The 27,194-nt window shown below is 38.3% G+C and overlaps 1 protein-coding gene across 1 annotated transcript in view; it reads left to right on the top strand.

The window, feature by feature from the left end:
• DISC1 (DISC1 scaffold protein) overlaps positions 1–22,086 on the top strand; it is a 188,504-nt gene extending 166,418 nt beyond the window's left edge. The window contains exons 12-14 of the mRNA XM_065730393.1: positions 4,532–4,576; positions 13,973–14,081; positions 20,213–22,086. Coding sequence (XP_065586465.1) covers positions 4,532–4,576; positions 13,973–14,081; positions 20,213–20,331 — 273 coding nt within the window. The 3' untranslated portion in view covers positions 20,332–22,086. The remainder of the gene's footprint in view (positions 1–4,531; positions 4,577–13,972; positions 14,082–20,212) is intronic.
• Positions 22,087–27,194: the final 5,108 nt, after the last annotated feature.

Below are 27,194 nucleotides of genomic sequence, written 5' to 3'. Positions count from 1 at the left end.
TCTGGCTGAGACTTAGCAGAAAACAAGGTGTTTACTTACTGTTAAAATATTCCGTTTGAGTTCAGTTTTTTAACAGAGTTTCATCAGTACTTACAGCCTAGGAAAGACACTCTGCAGACTGCATCCACATAGAGGGCATTTACGTTGGAAACGGTCAGCTGTGGCCTTTATTTAGTTTTTTTCTTGGTGATTTCTTTATTTTATTTTGTATTATATCCCTGATGAGTAGGCTGAAGTAATACGTGCAGCTTTGCTGTTTGTGGAAAGCTATGATTACCTTTTGAAGGTGCAGCTGGGAAGCTCTGGAGGGTTCAGAGCGTTGGGTTTATTTATTTATTTATTTATTTATTTATTTATTTATTCCTGTAGTGCTCTTGAGATTTATTCAATATATATTGTCTCATCTGCTAGTCCAAGTCACTTCCATGAAAAGTGGCACTACTGTCCCTTAGAATGTCATAAATGCAAACAAAGTGAGGCGACTTTTGGTTCCGGACTGAGGTTCAGGAGTCAGAATGCTGGGTTGCACTAAGAAAATCTTACTGGTGTATGTTAGGAGTTTTTATAACCAAGTGAAAATATCTATTGAAAAAATGTGTATTTATTAAGATACCTGATTTGATAGTATTTACGAGGCTGCGCTATTCTTGTAAGATGAATAACTTGATGCAGTTACCTTGTTTCTAGAATGATCCTTCCCTTCAGCTGTCCTCTCTGTTCTACTCCAGGAAATACCCAGAGGGTTGACCATTGAAGCAAAAGGAAGAGTGGCATTTTTTATATTTAGAGATTACTGTATTGCTAGCTTTGTAGAGTGCAGCAAGGGCGTGATAATAGGATATGGGTACAGATGCATTTAAAGGTGCATTTCATTCCCAGGTAATTAATTTACTTGATGGTGAAATGCTATAGATAAAGTGTTGTAGTTATTCATCATGTTGTATCTGGCTAAATATAATAGAAAAGTGGATTTGTTTTTGTTGTTGTATATTATAAATACAGTTTTCTTGCACATAATAATATCACATAATAATATCCTATCATGCATATAAATAGAAAGAAACTAATAAGAAGCAGAAGAATGAAAAAAGCAGAAAAGATAAATGGAAATAACCTCTCACTTAGACCCCCAGATACTGCTTTGCAGGATGGCCATTTTTCATTTTTAATTAAATATCATCACTAGATATGATTTGTTCTGATATAATATATGCAAGGTGTAAATTCTTTGAAAGTCCAGATATGTTGCCATCAAGTGTGAGCACAGGTTTATTAACTGTCACCAGTTACTTTATAGTCTTCATAACTGTGTTTTCTAGGACAGCACAGCCTATTGTTTCTTTTCCTTCAGTTCATTTGTGCAGTAAACTATGGCACTGTAAGTCAGGCATCCTTTGTAAAACTGACAACAGGGGAAGATGATCACGTGCCTTGGCAGCTCATCTTACTGAAACATCATTACTCATTTATTGGTCAAAATTAAATAAAATGGGACCAGCAAAAATTATCCTCAAACAATCTGATTTGCTCAAAAATTAATGTGTACCCCTCTCAACCAGATAACTCAGAGGAATATGATATCTTTAAAAATGATGAAGCAAAGTGATAGACAGCAGGCCTAGTCTTAATCATGTCAAAGTCAGCTTGCTGTCTAATGTAGTTAAAATAAATTCTTGAATTTTCATACAGGCATGGACTCTCTATACAGAGGCTGATTTGCTGAAAATAAGGTGCCCTGCCAGTGCAGTTCTAGTTGTCATCTGTGAACTAATTGGGCTATTTTTTTTCTCACAAGATTGATTCTAGTTTTCATTCCAGAAATGTTCCAAGCTTTTAAACTGACTGCAAATTCCACTGCCCAAGTTGTATGTGAGCGAGATTAAAGTTGCTGAGATTGTTAATATTGTAGTTAGATGCATACTTTTAAGTACATGTGATTTCTAAAATATGTTATATGTTGCTCTTCAAACATTAATGCTTGCTTGTTCTATTCCTTATGAAATCTTTTAATAACACTAGAAATACCAGCAATAACAACTGATAAACATAGAGATGTGCTTGTGTTAGGAACTCCTTAATACCAAGCGTCTCAATGAATAGGAGTATGTGTGCACTGCAGGCTGAAGCTCCTGACCTATCCTTTTTTCCTTTACTGCTGCTGTCTGACATGCTGTGCAGTGTTCCCTCTTAATGACTGAAGGAAAGAAACACCTACTAGCTTTCAAGAAAATTGAGGTGATTGAAGTTACAAGGTAAAAAAAAAAAATAATAAAAATCCACTAGTGTTAACATTAAGTCAGCATTTTTGGTAGGTGTCCTATCAGAATACTTTGTGGATCTTTATATATTTTTTTCCTCACCATAACTGAAGCAAGAAAAAAGGGTAAAAGGGTTGTTTTTCTTTACTCACTTCAGCATTCTTCAGTTTGCCAAGTGGGAAGATATTTCAGAACCTTTTCTTGATCGCTGACTGGTGTTCGGAAAGTGTTCTGTCATTGCAGTGCATTCATTTCATTCACCGTTTTTACAATGCTATGTGTTTTAAATGATGTTAAATTGACAACTGTGGGGGAAAAAAGAAGTAATATTCAGTGTGATGTCTCATTAAAAGGAAGCCATCACAGTGTATGACACATTTTTCAGAATTAGTAATAGCAAGTAACAAGAAAGCTTTGGTCAATAGGCTGCAGCCCGTTAATGTGAATTGAGATAGCCTGTGATCTAGGAGGCAATTGTGCCATGTGTAAAGTGCAAAGACTTTAGAAAGCTAAATAAACAGTGCTTTCATTTGAGTTTTAATTAAATGTTGTGTTTGTAGAGCTTTAAAAGTAATTTAGAAACTTTAAATTTAATCATCTTTTTGAATGTCAGCACTAAGCATCATTGAAAGTCAGTGTTTGACTGTTTTCTGCATTAATCCAGGGAAGGGGTTGCTGTAAAACAAAACAGCTGACTTGTATACAATGGTCAGATCCTTGTTCAATAGTCACACACATTGTTGTGCAGTAAGATGCTTCTTAGTTGTGAGTAATTCCGTTGTAGTTATTGACAAACATGCCAATTCTTCAGATAGACTTCACAGAATTGCAGGGATTGGAAGAGACCTCAAGAGATCATAGAGTCCAACCCCATTGCTCAAGTAGGTACCCTACAGTGGGTTGCATATCTATGTGTCCAGACGGGTCATTCTTATCTCCATAGGAGACTCCACCAACTCTCTGGGCAACCTGTGCCAGTGCTCCATCACTCTTACCATAAAGAAGTTCTTATACATGTTGGTATAGAACTTCCTGTGTTCAAGTTTTAGGTCATTGCTCCTTGTCTTATCACTGCATACGACCAAGAAGAGCCTGGCCTCATCCATTTGCCTCCCACCTCCCTTTAGATACCTTTAGATATCTATAAAACGTTTATCAGATCCTCTATCTTCTTTTCCCCAGGCTGAACATACTATTTCTCAGCCTCTCCTCATACAGGAGATGCTTCAGGCCCTTTATCATCTTTGTGGCTCTTCTCTGGACTCCTTCTAGGAGATCCCTGTCTTTTTTGAACTGGGAAGCCCAGAGCTGGACACGGCATTTTATAGGTGGCTTCACCAGGGCAGAGTAGAAGACAAGGATCATCTCCCTTGACCTGCTGGCCACATTCTTTTTAATGCACTGAAGGATACCACTGGCCTTCTTGGGAATTGTTAAATGAGACACTACTGTCTCAACAAATTTAATAATGTTACAGTAAAATTAGAATGAGAAAATGAATATTACAGGTAAAATAAATTTAAACAACCTTTCTTCAGATAGACTTAGGAAATATCCAATAATAAGAATGATCTAATGGCCGAGTAATGACCTTATGCTTTAATATATACATACATACATACATATCTGCAATAGTAAATATTGACCTATCAAGGAAATACCCCTATCTCAGTTTATTTCAATAATGTCAACATTGTTGTGTATGGTAAGTATTAATACTTTTCCAGTAATGTGTACGTGAACTATTTTTTTTTTTACTTCTCTTCAGCCAATCGAGGAAATGTTGGCTAATTTCTTATTGAAATTACAGATGAAATACTTTTCAAAGAAGAATCATAGTTATCACAGCTTACTAATATAAACTGTTGCAGAGTTCTCTTAATTCTCTTGCCCAAAATGACTAAGAAGATTTGCACTAGGAAACTTCTGTGGACTTCTGAATGGTGTATATAGATCAGAAAGAGCGTGGCAGATAAGTTTGTCTCAATCTCTATTAAGTTTTTCAGTTTTAGAGACCATATCCGTGTTGGTTCTAACAGAGAAGCCAAAAGTCAGGCTTTAATAAAACATATTTAAATTTGGCTTCAAATACTGGGTGGCTGCCACATCCCTGCTGTAAACCCAACTGAAATATTTCATAGATGTGTAGTGAAATGATGTAATTGTTCAGCTTACATAACTTCATGTGCTATACTGTTTTTGTAAGTTCCATTGAAATCTTAATGTTTATGCAACTTGTATCTACCATATATTTAATAATTTATATCTAACAGGTTGTTGAAGACATTTCATTTGGAGCAGAAGGTCATTTATCTGAGGTAAGTGTTTTCTAGACAATATAAAGTGGTGATATTATAAGGATTCTTCTTGGGCTGAATTAAAACTAATGATGCCTATTTCTATAGCATTACCTCTGGGTAAAAATTTGAGAGCAAAACCACTATATAGTATGCAGACATTTAGAAAAAATGACACAGGCACAACTAGAGTAGTCCCATTCTTTTATTCTGTTAAAGATAATGGCAAAATTGCTGTGTATTCTGGGGAGTTTATAGTTAAATTGCACTTTTCTAATGCTTTTAATACAAATGAACAACAGAATGGATATGCTGGGGAAATGTAGGATCAATTATATTTAGCCAACTGTGCTGTAGCACCATAATAATGCTTAAGAATGGAACAAAATCATGGTGTTTTACTTGGCTCCTTGTGTACCACTAAAATACCTTTATAAATCCCTTTGAATTTTTTTGAGAAGTATAAACGCTTACAGCAGTAGAATGCATGTCAATAAGAATTTCACCTGAATAAAAATAATGGATGTTTGTCATTTTGCACTATTTTCATAAAGAAAAAGATGTCAGATCCTATTCTATATATTTCAGAAAATTCTAGCATAATTGAGTAGCATGACATGTATTTCCTATGAGAGTAAATGTTGAAAAAAATCTTCTTGTTACTGTCTACATGCAAACTAGAAGTTTAGGTAATATATGCGTAAGGATATTCATTTTAGTTTGTGGAGCTGTACTGAATGAGTGTGGTCTAGTTTTTTTATAAGTATGCCTTGGGTCACAACCTACATATTAAGGAAATCAGTATCTATGCATTATATCCAGCCAGAAAATTAATGACATGGGTAAATAATGCCCAATTCACCTCCCACAACAGTGCACATCCCATGTGACAAGGACGAGTTATAAGCACTAGCCAAGCAAATTTAAAAAATAAAAAAATTAAAAATAAAAAAAGAGAAGCTGTAGTTTAGGATAACTACTTGTATGGTGTCTTTCTTTGGATTCCCACTGAAGAATTCAAAGGCTGTAGAGCAGTTGAAATGCTCCAGGTAAGAGAATCTACTGTAAAAAATGAACTCAGACTGAAAATCGTGTATACAAGGGGACCGTGGCATGAGAACATGCCTGGGATCCACTGCTTAGCTATGTGTGAATTCAGCATAAATAAAAATGGCAAGCCTTGAGAGTGAAAGTGAACTTTATAAAAAATTATCACCAGAAAATGCAAATAGCCTGTTTTAACTGTGAATTTTGCTGTGAATTATAGCAAAACTGTTTAAGTACACAGTGGATGACATGAAGTAAAAACAGGTGGTCCCACAGGATAAAGGTAGCAAAAAGCTCTACTGCTGGAAAGGCAAAATGAGAGAATGTTAGTTGGGATAGGTGCCAAGAGAACAAAATATTTTCTGGAAACTAAAAACTGCATTTGATCTGGACCAAAACAGATGAGGAGTCTGTAGAAAACTTGCATGCAGCAGTGACCTGCACTGTAAGTCCAGATCCTGAATGAAGAATTTGTCCTTTTTTGCAGCAGGAGATGAGCCCGGGACATGAAATGGCATACATGTTGGGCTTGTGAATGCACCAGAGAACCTGGACATAGAGGGTTGATGCCATGGAAGTGTTTAGTAAGAAATTATGTTCTTATAGTTCTCAGAGACAGAAGAACTTTCAAAGTGTTGAGGGAAAAAATGCATAAAGAAAATTAAAAGCAACAATATGAATAAAGGAAATGGAAATGAGTTAGAAGTCCAGGCTCCACCATACTGCCACAGCTGGATTGATGCTGACTTGTAGACAGCTCTATAAAACATTTATGAAACTGTCAGCACCCTGTACCATGTCAAGGCTTTGCCAGTTCCTTTGACAGTCTGGTCCCTTAATCCTTGTCAGCCTCCCCATTGCCTGCAGGAGGTCACCCTGTTAGTCATTCCAGATTGTTGCATCTAAGTAACTTGGGAGCAGAGTTGAAACTGAACAATACTACAAGCCACCTATAAATGGTACCCAGCTATGGTGGCTCCTAGCACAGCAGGATGTGATTGTTTGAAAATAGTCTGGTGCTTTTGTTTCTTTTCCAAGTTCTGGCCCACTGTGAGTTTTTATTTTTGAGTCAAAGGAAAAAAAAAAAAAGCCTTATTCTCCCACAAGTGGAACTGGAATTGTCACAGTTTAATTAAATGACCCAGTGAGGTACTCTGCACTGATTTTGGGAAGTCTGCATTCAGGGAAGACCTTGAGTCTACTAAGATGAAGATGGAAAGACTGCTGTCGCACAGACCACATCAGGGTGCTGGAAGGCCATGTAAATCTCTATGCTTGCATTCCTACTTTTCTAAGGATGCTCCTCCTTGGCTGTAATGGAGTTACAGGGAGGGAAGAATCAGGGAGGGGAAGAATTGCCAACATAAAGCTGAACTTTTGATGAGGCATTTAACACTCCCTTGTGTTGTTATATCCCTGCAGAGGAGGGATCAGTGCAAGCAAAGGGAATGTGGGAAAAGCTTGTGACTGTGGGGAGGAGATTGTTCACAGTTAAAAACAGCTGTCTGGAAAGCTTCATGCCTGAGTTGTTGCATATGAGAAAGAGGAGCATGTTGTAGTGCTGAAGTCTTCTAAATATGCATAAGTGATGGATCAAGCCAGAAGTCTGTAAGTAGAAGGTGATAAGAACAGAAGTAATTGGGAAAGAACCTTAATCTTACTTCTGAGAGAACACAGAAAGCTCCATTTAAAATAATAATAATAATAATAATAATAATAATAATAATAATCCCCTGAAGAACATTGAGGAAATGATAGGAGGAAGCAGCAGATGACTTTTGGTACTCTCCAGACGGTGTTGTATTTCCAGTGAAGGATCATGTCCTTTTGGTGCAGAAAAGAGCACACAGTTACAGACTGTATTTGTCAGAGACTCTTCAGTGGCACTTAAGAATTTTGAAAAGTAAAAATGTTGCTAATGATGAGTCTAGAAGAGTGTAAAAGTGATAAACTTTTACACATAACTTATGATAACACATAGTTCACAGTGTTCATAATGAATAGATTCAGTGTGAAAGTGAACCGGGAAGACCTCAGTGCACATTAAGTTACACTAAGGAAGAGATGCAAACTGGCCAGAGACTTCAATAGTAAGGTGTACGTTAGGGATAGCTGACAGAAAGTATCAGTGTGTCTTCTAATAAGAAAGTTAAATGAGAGAATAATAAAAAGAGTGCAGAGTGCAGAATGTTATTTTCTGTAATAGAGTGTCCATGTGTATGTAATGCTTACTATTTACCAGAAGCTAGCAAGAGAAGAGCATGGTAAAAGGTCTGAAGGTAAGTGAGATGCACTCAAGTCAGGCTAGACTGATGAAATTCCTTCTAAAGTGCATAGGAGACAAAAAAACAAACAAAAAAAAAAAAAACAACCAATCTTAAACCATTAACAATCTTCTCTGGGAACTCCAAAAGAAGGTTGAAGTCTCAGGAGATCAGTAAAAAGCAGAGCTTGTATGTGCCTTTAAAAAGGAGATAGACCAGGAGTCTATGCACCAGTCAACATAATTTCAATTAGGATTAGAATTCCAAATGTTCTTGATAAATTGAAAGTGTAGCCTGAAATCAATACAACTGGATATATTAAAAGACAGGTGCAAATTGCACTTGGAGAAGAAAAAAGTTGTGTTTGTGTATACGGATGGCAAATAACAGCTAAGATGGCAATACTACACAGGCAGAATCTAGGGCTATAACAGCCTACAAATAGAGTGGGATTCGTTACCATGATCTTCTTGCAACAAAGAGCAGAAGTCATTTGCAGCCTCATTAATGGGAATGTCAGCTGTAAGAAATAATTACTGTGCTAAGCTGAGAATGTCAGAGCCTCCACATGAATACGACATCGGTCTGGGCATCTCTGTATGCGGAAGATAGGGCATGCTGAAGAAAGGAAGAAAACCTATAGAAATGAAGTATTTATTAAATGGCTGTTCATGCCATGATGCTATGATAATGGTGGCTACAAGTAAGAGGCATTATTCCTGAGTCTGAAATCAGGCCTGCTATCAGTGTCTGCTTTGCCCTCCTCATCTACAACACCAGCTCCCAACAGTGCAGTTGGTAGGAATTCTGGGAGCAGGGCAGGGGCAAAGGCTTTCTTTAGCTGCACTTTGGACACACTATGGCTATGTAGCTCACTGAGGCCACGTGCACACAGCCTGCATGTGATAGAAACATCTGCTCAAGCAAGACAAACATATGGATGTTTGCATTTTGTTCCTAGAAATGATTTAAGAAGTGCCCTGGCCTGACTTTCTGGAGTTTGAAGTGCTCACAATTTCCATTAACTTCAGTGAGGGGTGAGGGCAAGTGTACAGTACTTCTGCAAACAATAAGTCACTGTTCTAAGCCTTGAGCCCTAACAAGAAGTATCTGTCTCCAAGGGCGGCATTTTTTGTAGTTGTTATTTATATTGCTTTAAATGATTTTTGCTCTTAGGGGAGGGAGTGGATTTAGTAGTGAGATTTTTTTGGTAGAGAGCACATTTTTTTTAGTGGAAAAAAAATCTGGCTATGATGTTCTGCAGGTCTTCTAAGGCTTTTATTTTCCATATTTCACCGGGGTGATGATATTGCTAGTTTGAAGAAAAGCAACTCCTTTTTACCATGTTCCTGTGAAGGAAGAACAGATTTTCAGGATGTATCTGAAATCCTGCTTCTCAGTGCAACAACCATACTAACACACACTAATTCCTAGTAGAGTTAGATTTGTCTAGCTGCTGGAATACTGATTCTTCTCTATAAAGTTGAAGTGGATTCAAGTGAGCACGGAAGGTATTTGCCCTGGAGAAGCTGATCAGATGTTTAACTTGACTAATGCTGTTGAGGAGCTGTTGCCCATATGTGACTAAATTGACCGGTAAAAAGATAAAACAAAATGCAGAAGGGTAAAGTGGAAGCCATTTCCTCTGCTCTTAATTCAGTGCACCGATGCTGTGCAGCAGCTGGAGCATCCTTTGCTCTTTGTTTTCTCACATCTCTGAGACATAGGAAGGATTTCTAATTTCTACTTTGCATGAGAAGGCTAAGGAATTCTTCAGTTACCATATAACAAATTACAAATAACAAATTAAATCCTAATTGGTACCTTTTCTACCTGCTCAAGGATTTAGAAGAAAATCCCAACCACCTTCATCATCTGTTCCCAGAAAAACCAATATTGCATCTCAGCTCTTTCCTGATTCCTGGCTGCTTGCTAAAATTGCTGTTAGTGCAGAAATAACTAAAGAAGTCTTAAGGCTTACAGTAGCTTGTAGCACTGGCATCACTTACAAGCCTGAATGAGTTGTATCTTATTTATATGTTGAGCTGGAGTCAGAGTCCATTTCCCTCTTGAAGTGCTGTCTATCAGTGTACAGTGCCACTTTCCAGTCAGGCGATGTTGTGAATAGTGTCTGTGTCACCGCCAGCAGTTTCCCTGCCTACATGGACAAATGTCAAATGAAAATGCTACCAGTAGTATTAGTAGGCACGGAAGGCACTGAAAGGAATCTTTCCTATTTCTCTGGGTTATTGTGCTTTTTTCCCATGAGGATATGGGGGTGAGAGCTGCAGAATTAATTAATTCTTTAGCATTTTTCCCATACATTTTTGAGAGCAGTGTGTTTTTGCCATCTCATGTAGAGCTCTAGATATTAAACTAAAATTAGAACTATCTGTACAACCACATCATAATAAAAAATGATCACATATAAACATAGGTCAAAATAAAACGAGCCATTCATAGATACTGTAAAATCACAGTCTTTGGGATAAGCCCTCCTGTGTGTTTCGCATGATGTCTGTGAATATGCTCTTGAGAAACAATGCTTTTGTCTAAACTGTGGAGGATTGCCCCTTTTCAGCTGAAAAGGCAACTCTGTGTCTTATAGATGCAAAAATGGTTTATCCGTGCACAATTATTGCTGTATTAAGGCTGCAAAGTTTACATCAGAAGTTCAGCATTAATGGAATGTAACACCTAAATTATGGAGTTATTGTAGTTACACCGCAGAAGAGGCATAGCTGTACAGTTATGATTAAATAGGCTTCAAGTGTTCAGTAACAGGCTTAATTGTTGTTTTTTTTACTTAGATTTTCCTGCCTCTCTGTATTGTTTGAACAATTCTGCATTGAGCATGTATTTTTTCCTAGTACTCGTTATCTCATTTATTTTAGTTTCCAATGTAAACAGGGTTTCTGTTGCATTTTTAGACAATTCAATATGTACTCGTATTGAGATGTAGCTTCACTGTGTTTTTCACGTGAGATAGAACAGAAACTTTAAGAGAGAATGTAAGTTTTCAGCTGACAAATTAATGCCTATAGCCATTGCAATTACAGAATCTTATTTCTGAGAATGTTTAATGTGAGATGAACAACGTAGAACCCTGAAACACAGGTTAGTATTGATACAAAGCTTCATGAGAACACTTTTCTACAAAATGAATACTAACCTGAGTTCCTTGGGGCCTGGGGGTTTGTTCATGGGTCTCTTCCTTCTGTCATTCCTGAGACTCTTCTTTACTTGTCTGTAAAGTTTTATTTGAAAAGTAAAAGATATTATCAAACATGAGATCAGATTAGGTAGCTGTACACTAGTAAATATAGTTATCCATCTGTATTGCTACTTTAAGCTGTAGTTATATTTTATCTCAAGTTTTCAGGATTTGAGGACCTCAGAATTTGGCCATACTTGCAACTTGGAGCCTCTTTTGCCAACTGTGTCTCTAAATGCTGTCTCTTGTCAGTATCTCTTACCCCATCTGAGGGCCAGTGAAGATGTATGTCTAAAAGGCCCATTTTACCCTCTTCATTCACTGGAATGCAGATTAGGGAAATATTTTCCACTGTGGTTGTTTGCAGCAGGGCTGGACAAATGCAGCCAGTGTGCTTATCATTTAGATTAGATCCTCAGTGACTCCTTGTGCTTCCATTTACTAGACAGGAAACATGAGGATCATTTTAGACTGGAGGAAATCTGTAGATCTTCTCTTAGAGCAACTTATGGCAGTACTATTTCATTGACTGATTATCTAGACAAACTATCCTGCTGTCCATAGCATTGCCTTGCTAAAAGCAGTAAATGGATCAGACAAAAGTATACAATTGATACATTGATGTTGCATGAGCTGGACTCTGCTTTTTATGTGACACTGTAAGACAGACACCATTTCTTCATCATCTGTACAGGACTACTTCATTTTGCCTAAGTACACAATCTGCAGAAAAAGTCTGATTTGAATTCATTTATGGCTTTTATTTGTCAGACCAACCCTTAAGAGTCTGTGTGTTAATTAAAAGCCCTTGTTTCTAAATTAACTCTTCAGTGATGATGTAAAACTGCATGGTTTTTTGTCTTGTTTTTCTTGCATGTTTGAGATGAGAGTTATGTGAAGATCTGGTTTTCTTAGGAGTAACTGCTAAAGAAAAATTTCTGCTCAGAATGTGGAGCTCTGTCGAGAATGGTCATAATTTTAGATGTATTTTCAGAGTAATTTTAATTACAATTTACTGCATCTTTTCTTTCTAGCATGAGACCTATGTCCTTTTAGACAACTGCCATCTGTTCTTGTATGCATCTCATAGAATGATTCCCTAAAAGCTCTCTGTTGATACAAATTGCCTGGGTTATCCCACTTCCAAAAAGCATATGGAGTCCTGCTGGTGTACTGAGTAACAATTTAGCAGCTGGATGGAAGATTGTTCCTCATCTTTGGTCCCCAGTCCTGAAACAAGGACATTTCTAGTTGATGTGGGGAGATTTTCTCCTCCCCCATTCTTCCTTTGAAAACAGTAGGGCGATTTAACTTCCATAGACTCTGATGAATTATGTCATAAATTCTGATATCTGATAATGACTCTGAAGGTGGCTGCTCAGGTCTCATCCACCAATCAGAGATTCAGACAGCTGATTCTCATGTGTTTCCCAATGTCTAAGCTGCGGGCATTTGTAGAATAGCTTCTTCCCAGCTCACTTGTCTAGGCTTTAAGCTGAAGCTTATTGTGTCCTCATACAATCTGCTCAATAGCTCTGTCTGGCAGAAAGCATAGGAAGGCAGAAAGGTCAGAGCTCTGTGCTGTAACAGAGGATGTACCAGCAAGCAGAGCTTGTCTGACATTTGACTCCATGTACGCAGCACATGACGCAAACGGCAAAAGGGTAGCATGAAATCAAGGACTGGTAAATGTGTTTACCAAAAGTCAGACTGCTTCACAATGATCAGTGCTCCAACAATTCCTACCACAATTTCATTGACTGAATTCTTGATTCTTGCTATGACATCAACATTTCAGTGCAAAGCACTCCAAATACTTTTTCAAAGGAGCAAAACTTCTCTGAGGTTTGTGTATGGAGACATGTGTAGCTATCTTTATAGCTGAGTACATACACGACATCTAGAGAAAACAGTTATCTGGATTCCAGCTGATGAATGATCCATTTTTAATTTTTTTTTTAACATAGTTCCAGCAGAAGTTCATCATAGTATTTTCCTCACTGATGCCCCCTACCATTCATTGTAGACAGTTCTGCTACGCCTTGTGAGGGGTGGAGGCTCAGTGATGTACAAATTAATTGATTTTTTCCATTCAAATATGGCACTTGAGTCATTTCTCAAAGAGGAAGCCAGTGCAAAATATAAAAGATACAAATTATCTTTGTTCAGTATGTCCAAAAGCAAACAAATCTGTAGGAACTGACTTTAATGAATTCAGAATATTCAATTTAAAATAGAAAAAGTATTTGTTTATATAATGTTATAAGTGGACAATTTTTTTTGAGAATTTGTACTTGTTACACATAATAATAAACTGTAGTTTCATCTTGTATTGCTGAAGAATTTGATGTGTTTTTTTTTTCTGATCAGTTGAGCAATGTTCCTAAGTATTCTAGCCAAATTTTTCCTCAGACAGCAAGTACGTTTTTGTTGTTATATGAGATGCCAAAAATGATGCTTCATGAAATGCTGAAATGGCCTCAATGTGTAAATCATATTTAGAGAAACAACTAGAAATTTAAGAACCTAAATGGTGTAGTCAGCATGAGTTTTCTCTCCCTGCTGTGGTGAGACATCAAGAGGGAAAGAGAGCAGTTCAGTCTTCACACTCCTTTAATCCTGCGCTGAAAGCGAGATTATGAACCTCTTTCTGATGGGAAATAGACTGAGACCAGGAGCTTGTTCCAATCCATATAAATTGAACAAATTACTGTATAGTAACAACTTTTTCTCTCTTTAACTTGGATTAGTATTCAAACAATAGCTTGGCACTTCAAAACATCATATCCCTCCACTAATATTTTGTTTTCACCCTTAGTTTGGTGCAAACATTAGGTAGATATGTACAGCTGGCAACAAACATGACTTATTTTCTTTTTCCACTTCCTGTAGGAGTTCTTCATTTTTTCTGCAGAGCTGGGAGAGAAATGTGAAGCAATAAGTGAGAAACTGGTGCATCTGGAAGACCAACTGCAAACTTCAGTCTGTAGAGATGATGAAAGTATTATTCATATCCTTTTTGAAATACCTATAGACATACATCAATCAACGTAATTACGTATGATAATACTTTCAGGTTCAAATGGAGTAGTAATTCCTGATGTAGATTAAATATATTAACAGATATCGCTGATTGTTTTGCTAAAGTGAGAGTACTTGTTGTAAGAAGGTTGTCCTACAGTGCATTCTCACTGTGATGTGATCTACTTTTAATTGATTTAAACCAAAATTAGTTCCTTGTTAATTGAGATTAGGTGTTGTATGGCTTTTACATTTACAATGGATTGCTACAATCCTTTCATTGGTAATGCCCACATAAGTGAATACATAACAAAAACCACGTGAATACAAGCATCCACACGTGTGCATTTCTTGGCATGATTTAGTTAAATTCTGTCATTGACTCAGACTGTGTATATATGGTCAAGTGTAATTTGGCCTTTTTTCTCTTTTGGAAAAACATGCCAGCAGAGGCATCGTATGATATCCTGTGCAATCTAATCTGCCTCTAATACTCCAGTGCAAGTAGCTGGATGTGATGTCTTATAAAACACTCATCTCTTCCTGTGCTTCATCTGATTGAAGATCGCTTAACCTTTACAGAGGCATTTGTTGGGCCTTCACCTGTGGAAATTCTTCAAAATTTAACAGCACAGAATATTTCTTTCATTTATGACTTTCATAAAGACTTACCACAAATGAGATTTTGTTCTTCTAATAAAGGAAAAAAAGAATAAGAAACAATGAGATCAAAGAAGTTTAGAATAATCAGTTGCTTTTTGCTGGAAAAGATGTGGTAGACAAGTGGATAAGGAAGAAGGATGAGCGCATTCATGACTGGAGAGATGAGGAGAGCTGCCCTTACAGAAACCTGAAGGTGAGCTGAGGTAGTGATGGTGCTAAAATGGACTCAGTTCCTCCCAAGGTGAAGTGAGCAGTCCTGCAGGAGAGAATGCTGCATAAAACTAGAAAAGAGAATCAGTAGAACAAATGGAAATACCACCTTGTTTTAGCTAACTAAGCATCTATTTCTAGCTGTTGCAAAATTGCTTTCAAGAAATGTTATTTCTTTAAAGGTATCAGCATGATAAGCCTTGAAGAAAATTCCCATACAGCCCCCCCCCCAACCCCCCCCCAAAAAAAACCAAAAAAAACCCGACTGGGGTGGGTTTGCATGGAGAGGAGAAGAAATCCAGATGCTAATTTGTCACTATTTCAAATCTTTCTTTTCTAAGCATTTCAGTGTACAAAAAAAATTCTCTTTGTACTTACCAAAATATAGCTTCAATATTCTGTGGTTTATATTTGCAGCATACATGCTCAGTTGAAGTTTTTCCCACCCAACACTGCTTTCTTTCAGAAATAACTGTATGTATTTTGTATACATGCACAGCATCTACTTCCTTCCTTCCTTCCCTCCCTTATGTATGTTTGCTCTCAGATTAATGTCATTCTTTATCTCTAGTAGAACACTGAAGTTTAGATTTATAGGGGTTTTTTTTCTATCTATACAGTAGATTGAAGTTTATATTCAGACCTTTTTATTAAGACAGGTCTGATCATAGTTACTGCTGGCTATGCAGAGTGCAATAAACTGGAAAAAAAAAGCACTGCTTTTTTTGATTCTTGAAGAAAATACACGGTAAGTATACAGTGTAGTACTTATCCATATTTTCTATGGACCCTCTGCATTTCTCTGTAGCTGCTGAAACTACAAATGTAATCTGAGAAGATAAAAACAAGTTGGAAGGTAGAAGTTGAGAGGAGTTGTAGATTAAACTCAGCCACAGTTGTCTGATACTGATCTGCTTTCCTCAGTTGGTGAAATTCAGCTCACATTATCTAAATAAAGAAATGTACACCCTGTGAGATCATGGTCCTCTTAGCAAGACCATCAGCTACAAAATACAAAACGTTTAAAAGGTAAGGCCGTACGGAGCAGTTCAGCTACCACTCATTAACATTCAGTTGTTATTTCAGAACTAGTCCAGACCAACATGCATAAAATTTTACCATCTGCTATGTGTAATCACTGTGCTATACTTCAAAAAGGAATAAGAATAGCTACTACAGCGCTGCAGACCTGTAGACTGGCTTTCTTTTGGTTGTGTTGTTGTTGTTTTTAATAAAAACTGCCCAGTGCCTGTAGAATAAACATTTTCTCATTAGTAACTTGCCTTTGTTGCAGGAACCAGCACTGAGATTGGTGCCAATCATTAGCATCAGTAGATTGCCCTTCTCACCTCCCTAAAAACTATCTTACATATACATATTACAAACTGCATTAGGTCAAAAATCTAACTAGGGGGCTACAGGGATGTAGATTAGTCTTGTTGTCTTGTTATTAGAACACTTTTAAAGATCCCACTGAGAAAAATAAATTCCTGATGCTCTTGAGCCATTTGCCAATGTTTAGTGTGTGTCATAGCTTTGATTAATAATTAAGTTTGTATTAGAAGAATAATCCCAGATGTCATTGTTTTTCATTCTGCATTTTGATGGCATAAAACACTTAATTCATCTGTGCTGCTAGTTGTAATTGCCAGCACGACCTGCACAAAAGAGAAATCTAGTGAAAATTCTTTTTCCTGAGTATTTGCACAAATCCACTTGGGAGTCTCATTTAATATTGAACCTCTTCACAGTAAATATTAATCTGTACTTTCGTATACAAGGCATCAAACAATAGAGGGGAAGGAGGAGAATAGCTCATCTCTACCACTATGATATATTTGCTAAATTCAGTGTAGTATAGGCAAATAAACCCACATAACATTCAATTACAGTTAATCATTGGAAAGTGTAAGGAAACAGTCCACATCATTAATTGGAAAAATTAAAGGAGAAGTGACTCATTCCAGAGTCTGCAGAACTGATGAGAGGTGTTACTTTCCTGACAGTATAGGCCTGGAATTCCCCGTAAAACTAAATGGAGCCTATATTGCAATTTCACAGTCATTTTTGTTCTTAATTAGCAGTTGCATTTTTGATAGACAACTTGAATGCATGTAACAGATTTTCCTGGTGAAAAAGCTTTTGTTGGAACAAGAGCTGACTGGACTATTATTTAAAAGCCATGCAGAATCACCACGCCTCAACATAAAGTGAATATTTAAAACAGTTTTTTTGAAAGCAGAATGTTGTCCCTAAACGTTCATTAGGCATTAGAAGTTAAATTGCTAGTCCTTCACTGTTACGATGTGCCAGGCTCTTGTGTACAACTTGTTTGACACCAGTATAGATTTTCCACAGTGGTGTAAAATTCAGTCCTTGACTGTACTTCACTGCGTAACATCACCAAATGAATTTGTAAGTAATGCTGGGATCCTATAAGAGTGAGAATTGGCAATGCTCTTAGATTTTTAGTTTGGATGACGGGAGAATTGGACCTTCCTGGTGTGTCACATTGAGAGAATGTGGTTGCACCTTTCTTGCTCATGCTGTGATGGAGGTAGGTCAGTGCTTCTCCACCCATGCACTTGGTTGCCTTTTGTATTATGCTAGAGCAAGTGTTTTAGACATCCAGATCACTGAAAAGGCAAAGTTTGTAAAAAATGTTTTGGTGACTCTGGTTTTTGTTGTTGCTGATAAGTGGGAGTGTTATGTTATTTTGTAGAACTATGTCTTACAGCTGTGAAGGAGGGAGACACAAATGGAAAAGGTAAGTGGAAAATTCCTGATGTGGATTCACTACCACAGTAGTGTGACTTTTAGGTGAGGTGCTGTCTCCAGCCACTGTAGCACTCAGCTGCTAAAAACAAGCAAAATAGGTAAATAAAAACTTTCTGATTTTTTTTTCTGTTCGTAATTTCCTTTTTAGATACCCAAAATTGCTTTTATTCTCTAAAATCCCATAGCATTAACCTCCTTTATCTCAGTCCTATGATAGTCAACTTCTAAATCGTCTTTCTATGTCTTCCTGTCTTACAATATACTCAGTTTCTATTATTTCCTATAAGAAGACAACTGTTCTTTCATACTGTTTTGTCTGTTTTCTCTAAATATCTGTGGTAAGATAAGAATAAATAGTCTTTTTTTTTCCCTAAACCTTAAGCAATTCTATAATTATTACATAGATCTGCTTTTACTTCCTTGAAAATCATAGATTCTACTATGATTTGAGATCAAATATCCCTCCTCAGGAGGATCCTGACAGATCTTCCTCAACACTTTTATAAAGAGAAAGTCAAATAGGTGAAAAGCTTCAAGACTACGTTAGAATAGCATTGTTATTGTAGATAATGGATTGGATTCATGTGATGTTGTTTCCAAATACTTTAACTTACTACTTATGAGACATTGGAGAGATTTTGCAACTTTTTCACTGGAAGATAATAGAACCAGAACATATTCCTTGCTGAGACTTGTTCTGGGCTCCTGCCTTCGATAGTGGCTCAACATTTAAAGCACTGGGTACAGAATTCAGACATGAGGAGATGTTTGTGCATGGACCCATGCAAATTTATGTTTTTTTATTTTTACTATTTTTATTTTTTTGCGTTTTCAAATAAGTGAATGTAGTTATTCAGACATAACATCCTTAACATGGATAGAAATTCCATGCTCAGCCTTATGTCATGTATTTTTCCTAGCCATAAGGACTTGCTTGGCAGTTACTGATCTACAGCTGAATGTGGAGTTATGAGTAACACTACACTCATTGAAACATATAGAGTTTACTGAAGCTTGCTGCAGGTAAGACTATGCAGTCATTATTCTTGTTGCCCCCATATTTCTATTGGTTAAGAGCTTACTTCCCCATCTTCTTCTTCTTTTCTTTTTAATCCTCTTTTTTAATCCTTTTTTTAATTTTCTGAATGTTTCAATTTTTTTCATATCTGAAAAGAATTTTATAATTGTTCAGGATATTACAAATAACAGCATGTTGTCAGAGGCTGCACCTCAGAAGTAATTAAATTTCAGAGGCTTCATGGTGTTCAAAAGCCTAAGAAATTTCTCTTTTCCTGGTCAGGTTTTCAGCAGAGCCTCTTGATTGAATTGTAGAGTGGTGGACAGTTCAGGAACACTTAGAGTAATGATGTTTCTTACTTCGGAGGAGCTGTGAGGCATAATTAATTTGTCCTTGTACGGTGTTTTGAGATCCCAGGATAAGAAGTTTAGTTGGTGCTGCTATTACTTCTCATGAGTAGTCAGAGACAGAATCCATTATTAGAGCCGTCCAGAAATTAGAATTATGCATGAATATTCCTGGTGAATGAATTAAATCATTACACTAAATATGTATAAACACATAGAGATGAAATTTTGAGGAAGCGATAACGGAATCAAAAGCAACCAAAGGGGTTTTCAGAGGCTGTGTTTTGCGTGGCTGTCCTGTGGTTCTCTGTAGTCACAATTTTTCAAAGGTAGAACCTCACTATTTACAATTGCATAACCTGAGGGTGTCTTCCTTTTCTTGACGCTGCACTGGCATCAGGTTTGGGTAAAACAACTTTCCATAACGGATGGTATCTATGAAATATAAAGCCTATCCTTGTGCATTATTCTTCCTCTGCATTGTGTTTTTGAAAGTGAGCTGTTTCAGTGTGAGCCTGTTTCCTTTCCCATGAAAAAGTGCATTTCTGATTCTCTCACAAATCCTATTGATGAATTACTGCTCGAGCTGAGCTTCTTTCTTTCTCCTTTGAGCCCTTTACATTTGTAGTCTGGGGTCTTGCCTTGTATCTGTAGAGCAGGAAACACTGACCTTAGAATGGTTGAAGATGCCCTTAAGTTTCATTCACAGAAACACAGTTATTGATTTGTGGCTCTAGCTTAAAAATCCACCCTGTATCCAGGAGAAAGCCATCAGCTTGTGCTGCTGCCTTCACAGTACATCTCCCTCCTTCCCATGAGAACAGTGTCCTATCAGTAGCCCCCCATTCCCTCCCCATTTTATAAATAAGTGCTAAATAAGGCTACTTGAGAAGTTTGCCTGTTCTTTTTTTTTTTTTTTTTTTTTGAAAGCAAGTGAGAGAAATGTATTAATATTTAATCCAAACAATTTGGAAGAACTTGAAGCTACAATTAGATAGCCATGGCCATCTGGTGTGAGCAGAACAACAATTTATTAAATAACTTGGAAAGAGAAAAGGAGCTGCCAATCACCTATAGAATTATTCCTTAATAAAGCTTTCACAGTCTCTTCAGAGGGAGATCCAGGTGGTGAAGGAGACACTCCAGACCGTGCTGCTGCAACTTCAGCCAGCCAAAGAGGCAGGAGAAGAAAAAGCTGGAGACTTCCTCTGTGACAGCTGGTGTCCAGGAAAGCAAGACTCAAAGGAATAATGAGCAGAAAGAGCTGGTAGGATGACATTAATTCACAAAGGGCTGCTTTTAGTAACCGAATACTGTTTTACCAAGCCTCAGGGATCTCTTCCCTCCCTGCATAACTAATAACTAAATCAATTATGGAGAAACAGAGCCTGGAGGTCTATCATCAGAAGTATTCTACACAGCCTCACATGTTTTGGCACAGATTGGGAAACAGCTTTCAGAGCAGAGCATCCCTTGTGAATGTGTAGATTACAAATTGATACATTTCAAGTGAGTCTGCAAAGTTGCCTTTAGTGTCAGTGAAATGTTCTCCTTGAAGACTTGTAAACAGTATCTGTCTTCCTTACTCATGGGTTTTTTTTTCTCCTGATTTAAAAATGTAGTGTGAAAGCTGAAACATCTAGTATTTCTCAAAAAACAGCAGTAAGAATGAGAACTTTTTTTTTACTCCTTTGGCTTTAACAACTTTCTTACACTGAATGTATTTGCACGCTCCTGCCAATAATTAAATCAACAGAATGAAATTCAAGCTAACCAAGTTCTTTAAAATGAAATTTGAAGCTCATTTTCTCAACGGTATTGAGTACAGTAGAGGTAACTAACAGCAGCCCTACAGCAGTAGTTTAACTATTTTCATTAGGTATTAATATAAACTCATTTTAGTGTTATAAGAGTTGTAAAACACACACACAGAAATACTGTGTTGGTGATTTGTACTCTTTTTATTTAAGTATGGTATGAACAATATGTCATTTACATTGCCTTGTAAAAAGTTTACTATTTGTTATGTTACTTTGGACTTCCTTATAAACTTCAGAAGGAATGCTGATATTTTTCTCCTCAACAGAGGCATATACTTAAACATGTATTTTTAATAGGAAAGAAAAGCAGTGTTCCATTGAAGCCAGCTAATACAAATGACCTATATTTAAGGCCATTGTTCAAAACAGTTAAAGCTTTTAAGAATTTATAGTGTACTCTTACTTGGATACTCAGAAGTATCTGATATCACAAAATTCTACTTCTGCCATCTAATGCTGAGGGAGGACTTACAAATTACCAGTGGCCCATTTCTTTAAGCCAGTAGATCAAACACGTGTCTTGCAATTCACTACTGTACTTTTTAATACTGTTTGTATGGCATTTTAAAAATCACTTTGATTCTGCTACTTCAGTTAGACATTTTGTAGCCACATCTTGAAAGCGTTGGCAAATTTTGAAGGTCCTTGGACTACTAACCCACTACAACTGTGGTCAATTTGCTTTTGTGTGTTTTAATACCAGCTGAAACTTCTACCTCAATGTTAAGGGTTATAATTGCATCCAGGGAAGCAGAGCTCAGGTGGCTCCTGGAGTCATCAGATCTTCAGAATAGAATTACAGACCTATAATTCAGAACATGGTTGACTTCTTCATTGTATAGAATAAAGAAAAGGTCTATACGTGGACTCCAGTACTGATCCCACCCTAGTCTCAGACAGAAGACACTTGAGCTCTGCTACTGCTGTAACAGGTGTGTTTCTCCAGGCTTTGCTGGACTGACCCTGGCAGCTTCCTGCCTCCCCTTGGTATATTGGGCACTTTCTGAAACCAACAAGCAGGTGCCAGCTTGTGTTTCACTGACATTCAGCTCATAAAAAGCCCAGCCCACCTAGGGAACCCCAGCTGAGCACAGGGGGCAACTGTCAGGAGACACTCATGGGAACCCATGTGAACATAAGTTAAAAAAAAAAAATTAATTTAAAAAATGACAAATGATCTCTCCTACTGTGGTATTCTTAAGGCTTCCTGTGCATTAACACCATAAACTTCCAGAAGTGAGCAGTTACAGGGCTACAAGCTCACTACACTGACAGCCCTGATATGCAGTGCACTAAGGCTGCACTGTTCCTCTCTCCCTCATGCTGAGGGGTGTGTGGAGCTTTGTCCTTTACCTCTAAGTGTCTGAGAGCCAAAATCAGCTGCAGCTGAGGCCATGAGGCTTTCCTCCTGGCAGCAGCAACAGGGACTGTAACCCTTACAGGGTCAGGACAACTGCATTCATGTTCCCACTAACAGAATCGTTTGCAGACATTCCCACTCAATAAAAAAACTGAAGGAGGAAAACTGAATCAATCATTCATATCATATTTGTATGTATTAACATTTATTTTATAATGTGGACTACTACTACTTTAATTTATTATTCCACTAGATTCACTGTTGTGGAAAGTTACAGCCAGTAATCATTCCTTCTCAGACATACTGAATAACAAGCATAATTAAAAAGAACAAAGAAAGTATACTATGCAACATATCAGCTGCCTTTAATCTGTGGACAGAAAACTTTCAAATAAAGAGAAATATTATTTTAACTAAGCAAATGTCTGTTTGGATTCTGTATGGTGCACAAACATTCACAGATTTCACCCTGGGGAGAGAGGGGCAGGGTAGAGAGAGAGAAAAGGAGAAAATACACCTAACTATTACTATGCTCTGACAATAGTGATTCCTATGCTTGAGAAGTTCATAGAATCAACACAATCATAGAATGGCTTGGGTTGGAAGGGATCATAAATATCACCTAGTTCCAACTCCCTGCCATGGGCAGGGTTGCCAAATTCTGTGATGCCTTTTGGAAACAGTCTGAAAATACATTCAAAACTAGCATTTAACAGCAAAAAGTAGCTATTTTCAATGTGAATGGGAGGGTAACATGCAGTGAGCTACACAGACAGGTTAAACCCGTGCTTGAGCCCTGGATTGGCTCAGCCTGCCCGTGTCACACATCCCTGCCTCAACTCTTCTCTAGGGATGAAGAGCTACATCAACTACAAAACTATCACAGAATCACTGAGGTTGAAAACAACCTCTAAGATTTTGTAGTTCAACTGTGTACCTACCACCAATATTTCCCACTAAACTGTGTCTCCAAGTCATCACACATCTACACATTTCTTGAACACCTTCAGGGACAGTGATTCCACCACCTCCCTGGGCAGCCTGTACCAATGCCTCACTACACTTCTGGAGAGAATGTTCTTCCTAATATCCAACAACTTGAGGCCTTTCCCTTATCAGTAGTTGCACAGGAGAAGAGGCCAACCTGCACCTCATTCCAACCTCCGTTCAGGTCATTATAGAGGGCAGTAAGGTCTCCCCTGACCCTACTCTTCTCCAGACTAAACAATCCCAGCTCCTTCAGCCATGCTGCGTAAGACTTGTGCTCCAGACCCTTCACACCTTCACTGTCCTTCTCCGAACACACTTTTTCAGGGCCTCAATGTCTCTTTCATAGCAAGGGGCCCAAAACTGAACACAGTACTCAAGGTGCAGCCTTACCAGTGCTAATTACAGGGCAATAATAATCTCTGCGCTCCTGCTGCCACCACCATTTCTAATACAAGCCAGGATGCCATTGGCTTTGGTTACCTGGGCACACTGCTGCTCATTTTCAGCTGAACATCAACCAACATCCCCCAGATCCTTTTCCTCAATACAGCCTATCAGCTGCTGTCCTAAACCCATAGTGATGAATGGGAAGAGTTGAGAGCAAGGTGCCGGATCCACACTTAGTCACATTGAACTTCATCCCACTGGCAATCCAGCCTGTTCAGATCCCTCTGTAGGGCCTTCTTACTCTCAGACAGATCTACACTTCCCCAGATTTTGGTATTATCTGCAAACTTACTGAGTGCGCACTCAATCCCCTAATCCAGGTTATCAATAAAGATATTAAAAAGGATGGGCCCCAGTACTGACCCTTGGCAATACCACTTGTGACCTGTTGCCAGCTGAATTTAACTCCATTCACTGCCACTCTCTGGGCCTGACTCTTCAGCCAGTTCTTTACTGAGCAAGGAGTGTACCTGTAGGGTCAGCATCATGCCCTCACAGCTCTCCATAGCCATGGAAAAACTAATTATGAGAGGTAGGAAAGCAGCTGATGCAGTTTCACACATACATGCTAGGATGCTGTCACCTTCAAGTAGACACTGGCCTCTCACCACCTGCAAACATGCATATGATCAGAAATAAGCTATTTTTCTGCCTGGCACGTATGCCTTCCCCCTCTAAGATTCTAGCCCTCAGGGAGTTTGAGGAGTATGCACAGAGGCAGACAAGCTTAGTGCACAGAAGCCTCCACTCCAGCACTGGAGAACAGCAGGAATTGTCAACAGCTCACATAAGTTTGCCTCAGAGAAATAGGAATGAGCTTTCTTTGACACCAGCATGCCCAAGGGTAGGAAGAAGGATAATCCAAAGGAGATAGCATTCACAAGAAGCGTTTAGCTCCAGCCTAATATTTTTCTCAATCAAATAGCTAATCTGTTCTTTCTAGAGCCTGACATTCAGGCTTTTGCTCTTGCTACTGTTACTTGTTAAAAATCAAGATAAGCACACTTTTTCTAGAGCACTGGAAAAGGCAGTTAAGTAATGGCTTCCAGATATGCAGCAGAGCTTGAAGGTGCTTCAGGGTGAGATTAGAATAATCCTCATGTATCCTCTTAGTTTACTATCCTATTAAAAATGAGACTGGGATCAAGAGATTTTTCAGTCTCAGAGATTAACATACAGTACAAAGAAGCTCTAAAATGCTATGCACATGCGAATATTTTCCTTCACTACTAAGGAGGATAATACAAATTTCTGGAGAGATATTTAAAAACAAAACACAAAAACAACAAACAACCACACAAGAAAACCAGGGCCCTGTGGATGCAAGAGATTCCTTCTGAGCCTGAAAAGCAGCCAAACCAGCAGCCACAGTAAAGCATTTCTCTCAAACTTCTAACGAAGTCTTGAGTGTGAGGCCTGGGAAAAGAGCATCTGGGGTTGGGCGAGTAAAGAAATGTCTGCCTTCTTAGCATGCATGTCATTCAGTCCCTCTCTCCTTGTTGAACAGCATCTTAAGGAAGGGGGTGCTGGGGCACTGTCAAAGACACAGGTAAAAATCAATACATCACTGGGTTATTTGTTCTTATAATAGCCTGCAAAGTTGAACAAATAGTTTATAATAATAAGCTGCAACACATGAATACTAAGTGGAAAAAAAGAGAGATAATAGGAAAATAATCAGAGTGGCAGCTAGAAGACGCATGATAGATTTTGCTGTAGGAATGGAAAATTAAAAAGCCTTTCCACAATGACAACCCAATTTACAAGGGAAAAAAAAAAACAAAAAACAAACAAAAAAAAACCCCAACAACATCACATCTCTTTTTTCAAACAAAGAGACTACGAAATGCCAAAGTATACCCCTCTGGTCTGTCTTGTCAAGTAGACACAAACTTTTGAGTCCACTGGTTCACCCCCAAAATCCTGAGCTTTTTGCCCACACTCTGTACAACCAGCTCTAGTTCAGGACTCTTACTTCAGGCTTTTTACTTCTTTCATAGCCTGCAGGAATTTTCAGCAGCAGCAGGAATTCCTGCAGCAACAGCTAAATGGTTGCCTGCTATTTCCCCAGGAACATGGCATTGCCACTTGCACAGGGCACCAAGAGAACTTTATGAGCACTGCCAGTTCTGCTGTTCCCATAAAGCCAAAGCAGATCTGGTTTCAGGAAAAGAGGTACAAGATTGACTGGAGGTCAGCAAAACTCCCTTACTACAAGAGACCAACCGAACTCAGCATGAAGAACTTATCCTACTGAATAGCAAGAGGTGATCTGCTCATGCTCTTAGGAAGGGTTTCCAGTACCTACTAGCTGCTGTGGAGTGTTCTGCAAGACAAAAAGAGAGGACAGGGCATTCCTAGCAAGGACAGTGATTGGCCACAGACACAAAAAGCTCTGAAAGTTAGAGCTTGGGACTTTTTTTTTTTTCCAGAAAGTGTGAAAACAAGTCTTCTCACATCCTAGATATAGTAATGCTTGATTCAGAAACCAACACAACTCAGTCTCCTACAGCCTGCATTGTATGTGTGTCACTAAAGAAGGGTCACAGTACTTTGCCTTAACATAGGCATTTTCCTTAATGCCTTTAAAATAAAATGATAAAAATCAAAAAGCAAAAGCAAAATACAGATGGAAATACTTTTATAAGTACTGTTTAGCTACAGAGGTGAAGCTTGAGGATGGGGCAGGTTAGTGGCTGCAAGTTGGAAAATTGAAAACCCTATTTCCCTTAATGTTAAAGAAGGGTTCGTTGTCAGTCTTCCTTGTGATACCAAAACTAAAGCTATTACAGAACAGTTCAGAGCTAGACTAGGCAGGGACAGAGAAGGGGACACTGACCAACACACCTGCTGCTTGGCCAGCAGCAAGGACACCCTTGTCCCAAGGGTCCAAAGAAGGCTCAGGTTTATAGATGCAGCATTCACATCCAGTCCACCAACTGGCCACTGATTCAGAGGTAAAGGAGGGACTGCCCTCAACCAGGTTTTCCATGGCAGAAAAGCAACCATACATAGAAACAAGCCTCAGCAACAGGTAAGGAAGGGGAAAAAAAAAAAAAAAAAAAGCGGTGATGTGAAAGACTGGAGAGAGAGCAAAAATTCCCTTCTGATTCCTCTCATCTCTTTTTTCTCTTTGAAGCTTGTTCTTGCACTAGGTAAGTAGTCATCCAACACCATCATCATTCATAACGTTATGTAAACTCTATCATTTACCGTGGGAGACCTGGACCTAGAGCCAGAACTTCAGTGCCTGGCTCTTGGGTACCCTGTTTTTGCAAGAGCCCTCTCAGGCCTGAGAAGGGTATTTTGTGTTTCATTCACAAAATTAGTCTCCTTAGATCATCCTCCTCTAGGGAGTAATTCAGAGAGACCACCATGACTGCAGCTTGGGCTATGATCCTCTGTAAAGAGAGGCAGACAAAAGAAACCCAACCAGCTCAGTACCCATCAGACACTGAAT

The sequence above is a fragment of the Cyrtonyx montezumae genome, unplaced genomic scaffold (genome assembly GCF_038088225.1).
Source record: "Cyrtonyx montezumae isolate F1298 unplaced genomic scaffold, pur_monq_1.0 scaffold_0, whole genome shotgun sequence".
NCBI lineage: Eukaryota > Metazoa > Chordata > Aves > Galliformes > Odontophoridae > Cyrtonyx > Cyrtonyx montezumae.
The sequence above is the reverse complement of the archived record's forward strand: the minus strand, read 5'-3'. Positions and strand labels throughout refer to the sequence as shown.